Source organism: Neolamprologus brichardi, chromosome 12 (assembly GCF_056152115.1).
Source record: "Neolamprologus brichardi isolate AB-2024 chromosome 12, ASM5615211v1, whole genome shotgun sequence".
Taxonomy (NCBI): Eukaryota; Metazoa; Chordata; class Actinopteri; order Cichliformes; family Cichlidae; genus Neolamprologus; species Neolamprologus brichardi.
Genome location: NC_142115.1, coordinates 1073140 through 1090032, shown reverse-complemented (window position 1 = coordinate 1090032; position 16893 = coordinate 1073140). Strand labels below are relative to the sequence as shown.

At 41.5% G+C, this 16893-nt stretch overlaps 1 protein-coding gene across 1 annotated transcript in view; it reads left to right on the top strand.

The window, feature by feature from the left end:
* The first annotated feature begins 5799 nt into the window (after nt 1–5799).
* The window catches only part of abca2 (ATP binding cassette subfamily A member 2), an 89262-nt gene continuing 78168 nt past the window's right edge, over nt 5800–16893 (top strand). The window contains exons 1-2 of the mRNA XM_087848854.1: nt 5800–6179; nt 15957–16050. Coding sequence (XP_087704980.1) covers nt 6114–6179; nt 15957–16050 — 160 coding nt within the window. The 5' untranslated portion in view covers nt 5800–6113. The remainder of the gene's footprint in view (nt 6180–15956; nt 16051–16893) is intronic.

The window sequence follows — 16893 nt, the reverse complement described above, 5'->3', positions numbered from 1 at the left end:
AAAAAATGCACAGAAATCAATTATCTTTCAAGAATCATTAAATAGATTCAACATCCTTCTTCAACAGAACTGCAGACTGCACAGATGGTATCTTCCCAAAGGAAAAAGTACTATAACTTACTATATTAGACTTAACAGTTACTATATACAGTAATGGACGTCTATACATTCTACATCAGATTAAAACTTTGGGTGTAAGATTCAGATAATTATTTATTAAAAACTCGACATTTTAAATGAGAATAAGAAAGAAAAGTATGTCTTTGTGCCCCCTTTTCCCTGTTCATGCCCTATCGGCCCCCCTGGCTAAACTTTGCTAGATCCGCCCCTGCACAGTTACCAGCCGTCAGCTACCTAAAAAAGGATCCTGGTGTTATTTGTCTCTCAGAAACAGTTCATAACTTCAACTCATCCATGTCACCTAAAAGGTAAACCTGTTTCTCCATCAGCTGTTCAGCTCTGATGATTCAGTAAGGACATCTCCTGGTTTCATCTTCATGTTTCCCTCTCACCACATATCCAAACCCACATCATGACCAGCAGCTTTACAGCTGTGGCTCCAGCAAACATCAGCTGATACTAGAAATTAATATTAAATAAATTCTAACAACAGCTGATTGAGCTTAAACGTGCTGCTGTTGTTTAGTGCGACATCCGCTGGTTTCTTCTTTCTGGCGCAAAGTGATAAACAAACAAGAGAGAAAAGCCGATCAGCTGATCATTGATCAGTTTCATGATTGAAGTAGAAACAGGAGAGGGAGGGGAGAGAATGAGAGGAGAGGCAGCTGTGCAGCAAAGACACAGAATAAATCAGCTTTGTGTCTTTTTTCATTGTAGCTGAAGTTCAGGACAAACTGTTCCTTTTCAGCTCAACACAAAACACGTAATAATTTCTCTGAATACGAGACGATTCCGTTTTTACGGGATGGTTGGCAACTTTACTAACTAACCTTATGAATAAAATAAAGCTCACTGTCAGTAACATCATAGCACCACCCAGCTGTATAGAAACTCCGTCATGCTAGCTAGTAGCAGTACGAGTTATTGTAACTGACTGTAAAAAGTCAGCACAACGAAAATAAACTCCACCTAAACTTGGTTTATATCTGACCCCCTCTTCAGTTCACCACCTCGGGTCTCTGCTCCTCCTCCTGCCTTTCCCTCATCCACCTGCCAGCGTGTTGCATCTGCTGGCCTCCACCACTTGCTAATGTTACTGAATCTGTGGAAGCTCCACAATAGCCACCACCAAACAGTTTTTTTTACACATCTCCCAGCATCTGGCCAATCCACCACCTTTTAGTGTTTATACTGTTACGGGAAAAAAACGAAAAATCACCAACAGATTATCAAGCTTAAACGTGCTGCTGTTGTTCAGCCGCTGGTTTCCTCTTTCTGGTGCAAAGTGAGACAAAAACAAAGAAGAGAGAAAAGACGATCAGCTGATCATTGATCAGTTTCACGATTGATGTAGAGGGAGGGAGAGAGAGAGAGAGAGAGGCAGTCGCTCCATATATCGGTTGTTAAGCTTAATGTGGGAATGCTTTACAAACACTCAGAGATGAACTTACACACTTGCTTTACTTCTCTCTGGGAAAACTTCCTCAGAGATGAAATGCTGGTTTGGTAGCGATGCTACAAATACTCAACCAGACCGCTGACAGGTCTTGCACGCCACAGCCGCTCTATCACGTGATGCATACTGCTCCGATGTGCTAAGGTTATGAGCACAGTTCACCTCACAAAACTGCGTTTTTGATATTTAATGGATCGATTACATTTTTTATTTCTCTCTGATATCCAATCCAGTAATTTAGGTCAGTATCAGACTGATAACGATACGTAATATCGGATCGGTCCATCTCTAGTTGAGGCAGGGGGCTGACATCACTTGCAGCTAAGTGATGTCAGCCCTTTTTAGCCATAGCAGTGACTGGTCCTCTCAGCAGTGGTAGCTAATTCTCTGGTTGCACCTGTCCTCTGACCCCAGTCTCTCTAAGCATTTTTACTGTTGTACTGGCAACAAACCTCCCAGTAAAAAATAGGTTTAAACATTTTGTGTAAATGAAAAGATGCAACAATGTGATTATTTCATTATTACAAAAGAAGAGTTAAAGTTAAGTTAGACTTGTGGTTGTAAATGAACCGTCCCATGTTGTTCTGGGTTTCAGGAGTCTCAGCTGACTGCTGGTTTCCAACCTTGACCTGTGAGGTCAGTTTATGATCATTAATATGATAAATGTCATGACCATTGATCAACAACGAGGGATTTACAGGAACATTATGTTAATACTTGAGCTGAAAGTGTTGAAACCTTCTCCTACGTCACAGGTGAAACTCGAACATGAACATTAACACACATATTTTGGCAGGAATCCATTGTGCTTTATATATTTTCATAAATGTCACCAACACTTGAAACACTGTCTGAAGTTCTGAGGCTTCAGAGTCATCGCCTCAGTGTGCACGTGATGAAACACTTCCTGGATGTCTTGACACATGCTCTGCAGCCTCAGCACTACATCTCAGCTCACTCACTCACCTGGCTGTCTCCCCCACAATCACTGCTCTATTCTACAGTCCAACTGTTCAAATTAAGTGGAGTAATCTGCCTCCTCCCCTGTGATGCTCACTCCCTACATTTCCCTGTAAACCTTCTTCTGTGTTTAATAAAATCCTCATTCAGAGCAATCAGCTGCTCGTTGTGTCTGCAGAGTCCAGACGGTGTCATCAGCCTTCAGGGACCCTTTTTATGTTTTTGGTTTGTTTTGAAATGCAAATGTCATTTTGGTCATTGTTCTGTTAAAGCCTTTGCAATAATGTTGTGATGCTGCACTCGGCTCACGGCCATGACAACATACACATATAGAGATTTTGGCTTCTGAACAGTTTTCATTTAAATGTAATAATTTCCATAAATCTGATTTTGGAATAAAAATGTAAAATAATGACAAAAACCAGTTACATGTTCCACATTTAAAGAACTACCTAAAACTTAACTGCTGTATCTTCTTCTTATTATTATTATTATTAGTAGTAGTAGTATTATTATTGTTGCCTAAGAAGAAAGTAAATTTTTTGTTTGGGTTTTTTTTGGTCCTGTTTGTGTGTGTTTGCGTCATCATTATGTCAGCACACAATAGCTCAAAGCGTTTTGAGTTATTTTTGATAAAACTTTGAGGACATATAGAGATGGGTGATGTCAACCATCCACTAACATCTGGCTTATGTCCACAGATGTCTTCGGGGTCTTTTACTTAGAAACAGATATGTTAGAAGTGTGTATGGATGTAGAAAGTGTCCTGTGTCAGGCTACTTAAAACTACATGTGTCATTGTTTGTATTGCCAACATACAGGAATATGTAGGGAATGATAAATTGGGATTTGAAATAGCACATAACTTTATTATAACTTTGTTATGTACGTTACAGTAACAGGTTATAATTGTTTAAATACGTAACTATTTCACATGTTTACTTAATATTTAATAATATTTAATGAAATGAATGCTACACATGTTCTACAGGGTGGGCCATTTCTATGGATACACCGTAATAACATGGGAATGGTTGGTGATATTAAAGTCCTGTTTGTGGCACATTAGTATATGTGAGGGGGCAAACTCCTCCAGATGGGTGGTGACCATGGTGGCCATTTAGAAGTCGGCCATCTTGGATACTTTATTGTCATCTCCGCTGCATACAGTCCAGTATATAGATGTCGTGTCCAAATTCATGGGCTGCTTCCTCCTGAGGCCGCATTTGTAGACCGATTACGTCACAGCGACGCGCCGAAGGCTGTCCAAATTCGTAGACTCCTCCGAATGCAGCCGACAAATGCGTCCTCCTTTTCCCCGAATTTGAAGGATGGGTCGGGTGTGTCCTTCGTGGCCTACCATATCCCAGAATTCATAGCGTGGCCCAGCCAAACTCCAGTTTCCAACAATGGCGGCTGCTACTAAGTTTTAAAATTACTCTTACTAATCTTTCTGGGTCACAAAATAAACTTTTAACATATTTTCAGGCGAGAAAGTAGCTGTGTGAACTTCAAATATCTGCTCGTTTATCAAGATATCGCATATTTGCAAAAGTGCTTCGACGTTTTCGGAGACGTCTGCTACCCACCAGCTCGACAGCTCGCCGGGAGCTCGAGGGTCACTGAAGCCGCCGAGAACGGCACAACTCCCGGCACATCATTTTCAGATCACCGCGGAGTTTCGCTACTCAGGTTAAACGTAATATATAAGTCACTTAGACAACCTAAAAATGTTATTGTTTGGCTTTTTTCAGTGTTTTGTTTGTTTGTGAGTAAATCGGTTTGGCTGAGATTAAAGTTATTAGATTAGATAAAATAAAACTTTATTAATCCCCCGGGTGGGTTCCTCCTTGGTTTTTACACAGCTGAATAAACGTCAAACAGAAAACTGATTAAACAGAAGTGTGAGACAGTCGAGAATTTACGCCAGTGTCCTGTTATATTTTAAATAGCAAGGAGCAGACGGTCGAGACGGTCGAACTCCACCAAGACAGCGGTGACGCAAATCGGAAGGCTGGACCGTCCAATTTCACAGCCGTTTACTTCCGGCCTACCCGACCTTCTGAGGACCCGACCCACGTAAACCGCGAAGGCTGGGTCCTCAGGAGGATGCAGCCCATGAATTTGGACACGACCAGAGAGATGACGACGAAGCTTCAGTTACAACAGTGAAAGTAAACAAACAATAAATATAAGAAGAGTAAGAAAATAAATATATACTTTAGGACTCGGGGGAAAGGGATCAATAACAATTTAAAACTTATAATTTACAGTTTGATGATTTAAAGTCTCACACACAACCCATCGAAAGGGGGGGGTTCCTGAAATAGAGCACATTTCATTCATAATATTTTAAATCCAAGCCCATCATGTATTCATAATTTGAATCCTGGGTTGTGTGAAATCTCAGAAATAAACCTTAGACAAAGTGAATCTGTGAACTAAGGTGTAGGTCTGTTAGATCATGTTGTGGTGATCCTCGAGTTGGGGGATTTGTGTTCATACTGGACTGCAAAATTAAAACCAGTGGAAGATGGACAAGAAACATTCAAAGCCATCAGGTGCTCAGTTTAGAAAAAAGAGAAAAGAAGAGGAAGAGAAATGAGCAAAAGATGCAGGTAAGCAGATGTGTGATTGGATGATGGCAGCTCATCCTGAGCCAATCAGAGTCAGAATACTTTATTAATCTCTAAGGAAATTATGTGGGTTACAGTTGCTCCAAAAGGAAATGGTAAAAATAGCAACAGTAACAGACTAAACTCCAAACATTACATTATGTTACAGATTTTAATATTAATGAGTCATTGTTGATTTGTCCTGTTCTCATTGTATGAAGAATTATGATGTCTGTTTGGTAGCTGTTTGCATACAATGCATACTCTCTCTCTCTTCATATGTGTGTGTGTGTTTCTCTGGCGAAATTCAGTATTCAGTGTGGTTCCGACAACAGTTTTATGTTAAAGTATAATCCTTAATATGTTTTATTTGTGTGTGTGTGTGTGTGGGGGGGGGGGGCGCCAGAGGGAGTGTTCGCCCGGGGCGCCAAACAGGCTAGGACCGCCACTGGTCAGAGGACAGATAAAAGGTTCGTCGAGTAAAGAGGATCTATTCACATTTTGACTTTTTAATCCAAATACATTTCACTACTTTATTTTCGTAACGATGAAGTCTTTCTTTTCGTAATGTGGCTCTAATGCTCCACCGTCCAAATCTGAGTCAAGAGGCTTTTGTTTTGAAAGGTCCGTCGGAAGTCTGTGGTTTGGAGCTTGTCAGGCTGCTCCCAAACTGCTTCCCTGTTCCAACTCCAGCAGTTGCATGATAAAGCAAGACTGTGAAGTGTTTACAGAGGATGACACACAGTCCCGTCACGCATTTTGCCGCCGCTCTCGGATAAATGCTCATTTTTCCTTCCGCCTGCGCTAAAATAAGAATACTAATATTGTTATTGGCTGAATCGGATCCAGGATGCCCAGAAACGGGATAGAAATCCCCCTGTTTTCTAAATCCAGCGTGACGTCACCGCCGTTATGCTAATTTGTTACATTTAGGACACAGTGAAGTAAAAGTGGAAAGGAAAATGGGATTCCTGCACCAACTCCATCTTCTGCTGTGGAAGAACATCTCTCTGAAGAGGCGGGGGCCGGTAAGTGTGGCTGTTCTGCCCCGCTGCTGCTGCATTGCCCACAGATCATATTTGGACTAATTCTACCTCCGCCTGCTCCGGTCTGCATATGCTCCCATCAGGCATTAGGATAATACCGCAGCGTGAGAGTGGCTGGGTGTTGCTGAGCAGGGACGTGCACTGTGCGTGTGCCCGTGCTGGCGAACAGGTTGCTTCGACATAAACAACTGTATGAATTGTGAGCAGGCCTATGCAGCGTCTGTGAGCCATGTTGGCGTGGACTGATCACGATTATGATCGTGATCATATTCAACAGCTGTTGTAGTGTTTTAGAAATATTACAACATGTTTGGTGTCAGCCTGAGAACGAAGGCTGTAACATGTTGTTGTCATTGTGGAGCTACTTCAGCACCACCCAATGAAACAGATTTCATATGAACTTTTCTCACGTTAAGATTTATGGCAACAGGAATATTGTGAAGCTTAATTCTGACTGCAGTGTTCAGGTAATTCATATATGCTGTGTGTGAAATCCTTCTGCTCGAGCAGATATTTCAGCTTCTTGTTCGTGGAGTCAAACTCTGAAATTGCTTTTGCAGTTTGATCATCACCAAATCACAACAGCAGTTCCCTGAAGTGCACTTGCACTCAGACAATCCCTTCTGAGTGAGTATTTGGCAATGAAAGACGAACTGGGACAGAACCAGGGTTAGGGAGGGCCCAGGACCGCACTCTACTCTTTATCACTTATATCAGGTATACACACCTGTAACCCAGCTCCACTGGCGGCCATACCTGCCCATGTCATAATAACGCATCCATCGTGTCTGACAGATAATGGGGTTTGCTTTGGATAATCAGCTGTTCCATTATTTCTGGCCTTGTTGTCATCATTCAGGTGCAAACTAAGCGTTCCTGTGATAAATGTGCTGGTTATTACAGCGCTTTTCAACTCGAGCACTCAAACCAGTTGGAGTACAACACACACGTTACACTGTGTTATGAAACCTTCTGTATTTACATTTTTACACTTGATAATGATGCTCCCACCTCCTTCAGAGTGTTCTTGACTTGGACAGTGTGTTTTGTTTTGTTTTGTTTTGTTTTGGGGTTTTTTTGTTTTTTTTTAATTATATTTTTATTGAAGAAAAAAAAGGGACTTGTTACAATAAAGTGCATTGACATTATTTAGTCAAAAGAAAACAAAAAAAACCCAAAAACCTTTTTCTTCGTCCTTTTATTTTACATTCTGATAGCAAAAAAAATAAGATTAACTCATTGGCTTGACAGTGTGTTACATGATGCAGCATGTTTGTTTACAAAGAGGTTACATTAGGTACATATTATGAAGTTGAGGGTCAACCTGACATTGTACGATACATGGGAGATTCAATTCAGGGCTGGTCTTACCCAAATTCAGGGCGGATGGGGGACACAAAGCTAATCCATTTATTCCATATTTTGTAGAATTTGTCTTTTCGAATTTTTAAAAAGAATGTCAATTTCTCCATTTTAAATATTTCGAAAACCACATTAAACCAATCCTCAAGTGTTGGCGGAGTTGGATTTAACCACTTTCTGGTTATTGATACTTTGCTGGCCGCTAATAGCGCTTGTAAGAGTTTTGTGTCCCCGGACAGTGTTTTGAAGGGGTTTTCTTAACCATGGAAACATTTTTGCAGTTGTCCACTATATTTGTCTCACATGGTCTTTTTGGTGTTGCTGGAAGACACCAACAAAATGCAGCCATGTCACTGATAGGTCTGAAGGGAAGCGGGCCTCGCCTGGTCACAGAACCGCTTGATCAGTTTTTCTTTTTCTTTCTCTTTAAACGTAGCCGAGGCACCACGCGGCAAAAACTCACAATCTTACCGATTATATTTGTCTTATTTCTAGTCAAAATAATCTCATGACACTTAAAATAAGACACAATCAGCTACAGAGAAACATTTCAGTAAGATGTAGGAACTTGTTTTTAGACGGTGCATCTTGTATTAAGTGAAAACTCTCTAGTTTCGAGACGCACCTTTGTGTAGATGCACAATATAGAAGGCATACATACCTGTGACAGTAATGAAACCCAGGGCTCTGCTGTAATGTGGTGTCAGTCTGTGGTACCAGCAGCTAGCAGTGTGTCTGACCTAGATGTAGTAAACAGAAGTGGGCTGGCATGGTATCTATGAAGACCACGAATAGCTGAGGACTCGTAGAAAAAGATTTTAAATGAAGAGATAACACAAAAAGGGAAACACAACAGGAAAGGGATAAACCATCTGCACAGGAGAAAGGAGAGGATACGAGAGAGAAAGACTTTAGAGATGGAGGGATGAAGAATGAAGCTCCTGACTGATGACAGAGCGAATCTGTAGAGGAACGTTTTAAGGACCACCGAGGGCTCGCACCGGAGACGTGACATCGAAATCCTTGGGTTTCAAAGTTCGACTCGACTTCATTTAGATGCAGTTTGAGCTTCTGATTGTTCTGCTCCACACATGGATGAAGTTACTGACGAGGTTCAGATCTCCTTCACCAACTGTGTAATTTACATGCTTACAGACGAGGCTGTGTTCCTTACACAGACAAGGCCTGACAGTGTGGTGTAGGAACAGATCTGCAGTGTGTGCTGTGTAATACATATTAAATACTCATACCTGATTTAAAACTGAATATAAACCTGTCCTTCAATACTGAAAACCTGGTTTCACAGAGAGAGTGCAGCACTCAGGTGTTTGTTGGTCTGATCAGATCTGATCTGATATCTAAATATCAATGATCAATAACGGTGACGTGAGAACACATTCGGGTTCTGGTTGGACTAAAATGTGAGCAATTAATTGTGAATTTCTGTTTAAAGTTTTGTGCACAAAGTGTGTGATTTATAACAGTTAATTGTTAAAAGGACAGTTAACCTAAAAAATATCTAAATATCTCTTTTCTGACAAATTTCGAGCTTGTTCTAAATGGGTTAAATGAAGACTTGGCTATTTTTAAGTATTCACAGCAGGCTGTCCACGAGGTGTTTATGCTGAGACTATTAAAGCAGTTCTGATGCAAAATACTGGAGACAATGAAAGGCAGCTCCGAGCTTTGTCCACAGAGAGCCTGCTGTGAGTGGACGCTGAGTTTCAGGAGCTTGATATGATCCGTGATGAAACGTACTGCAATCTGTTGGTGAAGAAGTGAAGACAAACATTTGGTAGTTCTGGACCATCATCATCTTTTGCCTTTTGTGATGGTTTGTTTTTCCACAGAAATGCTAAGATGTGTCAGTCAGGTGACTTAAACCAAGAACTGGAGGATTTATTAGTGAGAGGTGATTTTAGGCTGAAGGTAAAGACTTCAGTTTAAACTGTTCAAATATCAGAAATTCAAAGTCAAGCAAGAAAAAATGCATAGAACCAACATTTTTGGGGGGTTTCTACAGTATGGAAGAAGTATACGTGGCAGTTATGTTTGTGGAGTGCATGGATGAGGCCAGAAACAGGTATATCAAATAAACAACAGCAAGTGATGAAATAAAACTGCCAGCCCTGTTTCACAGCCTGTTGAGGAAAACTGCATGATCAGCTGTGTCAAACACTGAAGTCAAGTCATGTTACTTAAGTATTGATTAAAATCCTATTTATAATCCTAAGCTTCCCGTGAACTGTTTTTAATAGTCCGACTGAAATTAATCAGCACGTTTCTGTGTTCCAGTAGCTATAAGCTGCCTGCTAATTATGTTTTAGGGGTAATTTGCAGATTGGAAGGTAGTTATGATAGAATATATCAGGGGTGGGCAACTCCAGGCCTCGAGTGCTGGTGTCCTGGAGGTTTTAGATGTGTCCATGGTCCATCACAGCTGATTTAAAGGGCTAAATGACTCCTCAGCATGTCTTGAAGTTCTCCAGAGGCCTGGTAATGAACTAATCATGTGATTCAGGTGTGTTGACCCAGGGTGCGATCTGAAACCTGCAGGACACCGGCCCTCAGGGCTGGAGTTGCCTACCTCTGGAATATATAATCAATTTCCAATTAAATATTACAGAAACCTCTCAGTCTTCAACAGAGGTGGCGCTAACATTCGCTGGAACATGGTTAACTAGATTTTTAATGTTGTTGAAGACAAGTTACAGGTTACGTTTCATAGTGGGAACCATTTGATGTTAGTTAAATAAAAACACAACTGTGTCATATAAAAGGAGGTAGAGCAGGTCATCTGCTGATCAGAAGAACATGTCTATGCAGGTTCTCAGTCATCCACATCATCGTAGTCTGAGGACCTTGGACATGAAAGCAACTGGACTTCTTTAAGGTTCTTGAAGACATTTCAGCTCCCGAGAAACATCTTCAGTACTAAAACCAAACGGTGCAGAGTCCCAGGCATGTAAACCCTAGTGGGAGTTTTATCTATTGATCATGTACCTCATCACATGAGCCACGGTGTGAAAAAAGGGTTATTATGGGCAGAGGTTTCGGGTGCAACCATTGTGAGACCTTCCTTCACTCTATCATGTGATCACCTGATGATGTAGATGTGAGTGGATATTAAAGCGTGTGGGTAGTGATGTCAAAACTGCATTGTTGGTAGCAGACAGTTGTTGTTGGTTTAGATTAGGGCTGCCACGATTAGTCGACTAGTCACGATTACGTCGACTATCAAAATCATCGACGACTGATTTAATAGTCGACGCGTCGTTTGAAGCTTTGTAAGATCCCAAAAGACGCAGGAATAAGTAGTAGGATTTAAGAGTGTAATAACGGACTGAAACAGAAGATGGCAGCACTGCATGTACAAGGATGCCAGCTGCCGTTAAACCCCGAAGAAGAAGAAGCTGTGTCCCAGAATTCATAGCGCAGCCCAGCTCAGTTTCCAACAATGGCAGCAGCTAGTTAGTTTTAATATTACTCTTATTATTCTTTCTGGGTCACAAAATAAACGTTTAACATATTTTCAGGCGAGAATGTAGCTGTGTAAACCTCAAATATCTGCTCAGTTTATCAAGACACCACATATTTTCAAAAGCGCTCCGACGTTTTCGGAGACGTCTGTTAGCCACTAGCTCGATAGCTAGCCGGGGGCTAGGCTAACTAGAGCCGTGAGAACACCGGACTCCCGGCTAATTGTTTTCAAACCCACCGCCGTCTTTCGCTACTCAGGTTAAACATGATATATAAGTCACTTAGATAACTTAAAAATGTTATTGTTTGGCTTTTTTTAGTATTTTATTTGTTCCTGAGTAAATCGGTTTGGCTGAGATTAAAGTTATAGTTTTTACACAGCTGAATAAACGTCAAGCAGACAGCTGATTATCAGAAGTGTGAGATGCTCGAGAATTTACTCCGGTGTCCTGTTATATTTTAGATAGCAAGGAGTTTATTAAACTTCACCGAAACAATCTGCAAATTTCATTAAAATTTAATAAACTATCATCTTGTCTTTATTGTTAGTTAGCACATACCTTAAACACTTAAAGCTGTAAGCTAATGATAGTTATATAAGAGCAGATGCTGCTGGTGCAATAAGCTCATTATCAATGGATGATGAGCTTATTAGTCGACTAATCGTAAAAATAATCGGTGACTAGTCGACTATCAAAATAATCGTTTGTGGCAGCCCTAGTTTAGATGCAGATGAACAGCTGAGTGTTGTCCTGTCACGGGGCTCTTCTATGTTGTGCCATGAGTTCATGCAGTGGCTGTTTGGTTTCTCTGAGGTCTGAGTACTACTTGTTGCACTGCACAGCATACACTGTCTATATTAGGTTTGGGAGATTTGTTCTTGGGATGAACCAGTGTTTGTCTGAGGGTGTGGCTGGGTGACCAGGACGTCATGTATGAGCTTCTCTGATAAACCTGTTACATAAGGGATGACAGTGTTATTCCTTTGCATGGTCCTAAATTACTCCCAGTTTGTTTTCCAGAGGGTGGTGGGAGTGAAAGAGAAGGTACTGGTCTGTGTGTGTGGGCTTCCGGTAAACTTCAGTGTTGACGTTTCCATTCTCCTCAATGTTTACAGCACAGTCCACAAACAGGAAACTGTTATCTTTATCTCTTCCTGGTGAACTTTATGTTTCTATCCACTGAGGTGATGTGAGCAGTGAAGAATTCCACTTTTTGAGTTTTTATTTTGACACAGGTGCCGTCCATGTATCTGTACCAGTGGCTATATACTGTCCCTTTAGAAGAGCCAAGAGCCTTTCTTTCCTTTCTTTAAATTAATTAATTAATTCATTTATTTTTTGCCTGTCCCGTTTGGCTCTTTTGCCATCAGAAATATTGTTTAAAGGCGAAGAAAGATGCCCAACGGATTTACTTTACCAAATGGACCATCCCAGCCTTGCTGTAATGGTCTATTTGATTGAACTTTTATTGTTTATTTTATTTTATTTTCACTTGCTAAATACGGGACAGACTTGACTGGGGAAAAGAAAGAGGGAGAGAAAAACAGCGGTGAAGAGGGACAGGGATAAAGGGCAAAAAACAAACAAAATAAGCAGACAAAAAATACATCCATCAATCACCTGGATCACCTGTTGAGAAAGAAAAAAGAGAAAACAAGCAGAAAAAAAAAGAGCAACATAATAAACAACATCATCGTGATGATCTCTGTGAATATAACAGTAAATACTAAATATTAAACATTATTGTGCAGCACGTAATATCAACAGCGCACAGTGTGCTTTGAGGTAGGAGCCAAAAAGGGTGTAGTTTGTGTGTGTGAGCACCCGTGTGTACAGGGTGGGCCATTTATATGGATACAGCGTAATAACATGGGAATGGTTGGTGATATTAAAGTCCTGTTTGTGGCACATTAGTATATGTGAGGGGGCAAACTCCTCAAGATGGGTGGTGACCATGGTGGCCATTTAGAAGTCGGCCATCTTGGATACAACTTTTGTTTTTCCAATAGGAAGAGGGCCATGTGACACATCAAACTTATTGGTAATGTCACAAGAAAAACAATGGTGTGCTTGGTTTCAACGTAACTTTATTCTTTCATGAGTTATTTACAAGTTTCTCTTTGTTCACAGCCATTGACATGTCGAAGAGGTTAACACGTGAGGAGTGGATAGAAATTGTGTTGATATCTGGTGAACGCAGTAACCAGGTCATTGCAGCAGATTTCAATGCAAGACACCCTACGAGACCACCCATCTCCCATGCTACAGTTTGCAAACTGCTTGCTAGGTTTTGTGAAACTGGTTCAGTGTTGGATTTGTCACTAATGAAGAAACATCAGTGGCTGTCCTAGCTTCATTCAGCAAGAGCCCACAGCGTAGCAAGAGCCCACAGCGTAGCAAGAGCCCACAGCGTAGCAAGAGCCCACAGCGTAGCAAGAGCCCACAGTGTAGCAATCGCCGCATGTCACTGGAGAGTGGCATTAGTCGAACATCCCTTCGGCGGATATTAGCTACTCACAAATGGCACCCTTACAAACTCCAGCTACTGCAGCATCTCAACGAGGATGACCCAGATCAGCACAGAATCTGCAGAATGGGCAAAACAAACATTGGAACAGGACCCTCAGTTCACGCTGAAGATTTTGTTCAGTGATGAGGCAAACCTTTATGTGAATGGTGAAGTTAACAAACAAAACCACTGCTATTGGTCTGACACTAACCCACATTGGATGGATCCCTCCAAGACTGTTGGAACAACAACAGTGATGGTTTGGTGTGGTATATGGGGTACAACGATAGTGGGTCCATTCTTCATCAGTGGAAACCTCAAGGCCACTGGATATTTGAAATTGCTACATGATGATGTGTTTCCCTCTTTATGCACTGAAGCTGGCACGTTCCCTGAGTTTTTCCAGCAAGATGGTGCACCACCACATTATGGGTGACAGGTCCGAGCATTCCTAGATGAACAGTTTCCTGGGAAGTGGATTGGTCATCGTGGGCCAGTTGAATGGCCCCCAAGGTCTCCCGATCTGACCCCCTTAGACTTTTATCTTTGGGGTCATGAAGGCAATTGTCTATGGTGTGAAGATACGAGATGTGCAGCACCTGAAACTACAGATACTGGATGCCTGTGCTGGCATTTCTCCTGCGGTGTTGCTATCAGTGTGTGAAGAGTGGGAGAAGAGGGTTGCATTGACAATCCAACACAATGGGCAGCACATTGAACACATTTTATAAGTGGCCAGAAACTTGTAAATAACTCATGAAAGAATAAAGTTACGTTGAAACCAAGCACACCATTGTTTTTCTTGTGACATTACCAATAAGTTTGATGTGTCACATGGCCCTCTTCCTATTGGAAAAACAAAAGTTGTATCCAAGATGGCCGACTTCTAAATGGTCACCATGGTCACCACCCATCTTGAGGAGTTTGCCCCCTCACATATACTAATGTGCCACAAACAGGACTTTAATATCACCAACCATTCCCATGTTATTACGGTGTATCCATATAAATCCACCCTGTACTATACTTGTGAGAACCAACAGTCACTTGTGAGGACACACAACCCGGTCCTCACAAATTTGAAGGCATTTTTGAGGCTCAAAATGTGGTTTCAGTGTCAGGATTACAATTAGGTTATGGTTAGGTTTAGGGTTATGGTTAGGCATTCATTTTTAATGGTTAGGGTTAGGTTAAGGGGCAAGGGAAAGCATTATATCCATGAAGGTCCTCACTAAGATAGCTGAACGGGGTTGCCTGTGTTTGTGTGTAGACTCAGATACTCTGAGAAAAAAACGGTTGTTTTGTTCCCCAAGAAATGAAAAGTAATACAGATTTAAAATCACATTAAAATCTCCTTATTTCTAGCTTCTTTTTCAAGTGTACCAAAGTTGAGATGTGTGAGAGTGCTGTCAGATTAAATGGATCATCTACAACAGAACTTGATATGTGAGAAGAGACATTTTTGTTTATTGTAACCTGTGTCAGTGGACTCTTGTCTCTGTCTGAAGGGCCTCTTTGTCTGCACTAACCTTCACAAACAGAACGCACACGCAGCAGCTGGCTGTGTATCTGTGGGCAAGACAGAAGCACAAAGACATCATGGTTCCAGTAGTTCTGTGTGGACAGTGTTACGAAAGAGGAGGCCGTCAGATTCAAGATGATTCATGATTCCTGGAAAGAATCGAGGCCTTCATTTGGCTTTGTTAGCACACACCTTTGTTTTAGATTTCATTAAATGAAATGCACTGCAGCTGCAAGGGGTCCATGTCCAGGTTAAATAAAGGAGTGTTGAAAGAGAAGATGACAAGAAGTTGCCCTAGATGCCAAAGAGCTTGAAAATTTCAGGAGTAATTTCTGAGAATTATTCTGGTGGTCAGAATGCACCCTGATCATCTCACATTTGTAAAGAAATGTGAGATGATAAGCACGCAATCTACTGTAACCTTTGTTTTAAACTGTGGTACTTTTGTCAGCATCTTTTCATCTCATCTCCTCCTCTGATTGTGAGGCACATATCTTGCGATGGACTGTACAGCAAACCTATCAGCCTGTCTCTGATGGTGTCTTTAATCTGTAACGCGCCCACAGAGCAAACTGCACTGCACAGCCTGCTTTAGAGTGACGGCCACTTAAAAAGGGTTTGGCATTGCAATGAAGAGGAGCTGTGCAGGCCGGACATCTTTCTCACTCCCTCACTGATGTAAAAGATTGATATCTTAAAGTAAGCAAACTCTGTAAAGTCTATTGTGAAACATGATCTATGAACTGTGTGATGGGAACTGACAAGGAGAGTGTAATGGTAAAGACTCAAGATCACTGACCTGAAACTGGGTTAGGTTTAGCCCAGTTTCATTGAAATGGAGTGAAAAAATAATCCTGTAAATTATCTTTCTTGTTCCGATTCAGTGGGTGCTGGCTTTTGAGATTTTCATCCCGCTCGTCCTTTTCTTCATCCTCCTGGGTCTGAGGCAGAAGAAGCCAGCAATTCCTGTCAAGGAAGGTAAGCAGAGTGTTTGAGAACCTAAAGACAGCAGTGGGAACATTGTATTACCAGTAGACATGGGGGTGGAAGTAATACATTTGGCTGAAGTTGCTAATAACCAGGATTAAATGTCTACTGCATCTGTCCTCAGAATCAACAACATTTCAGCCCTCGTACTGTTTACAGCAGTGATTGCAGCACAGGTGTTAGTGTCTCCATGATTTAGGTTAATCTAGTCTGTCAAAGCTACATAAACATTTCATATTCAAGTTCAGCATGTTTAGAGAATATTTTTATATATATTATCAATTATAATGATCAAAAAATGTTAACCTAAAGATACATAAAATAACCAGACCAGCATAATAACTGTGTGAACAAAAAGTGCAGGTGTTACGACCCGTCTAGGGCCAGGCAATAACATGAATGAGGCACTCGCTTCCCCCCCAAGACCCAAGCAGCCACAGGAAACAAATCCGTTCGTTACAATGTGATTTATTTACAATGTGAAAAAAAGGAACAACAAAACGGGACTGTCAACACTTCAGGGTGAGCCAAGGCCAAAACAATAAACAAAACAAATCTACACAAACCCCGCACCCCTGACCTCACCAAAACAAAGTCAAAAATAAAGACAGAGGCTGACCTCCTTAACTAAGTCAAAACAGGAGAAAACGGGTGATCAAAAGAAACGGCAGCTCACCCCTACCCACTCCACTTCCACAACTTTTAAGCGCACTGCAGCCAGCGGCTGCCACAGGAATACTGCTGGGTCGTGAGGAGAAACGCAAGGACCTCTCCCGCTGTAGCCTCCAGCCTCCTTTTAATGGGCGGGTCCTCCAGCTGGAACCAGTCACGTCA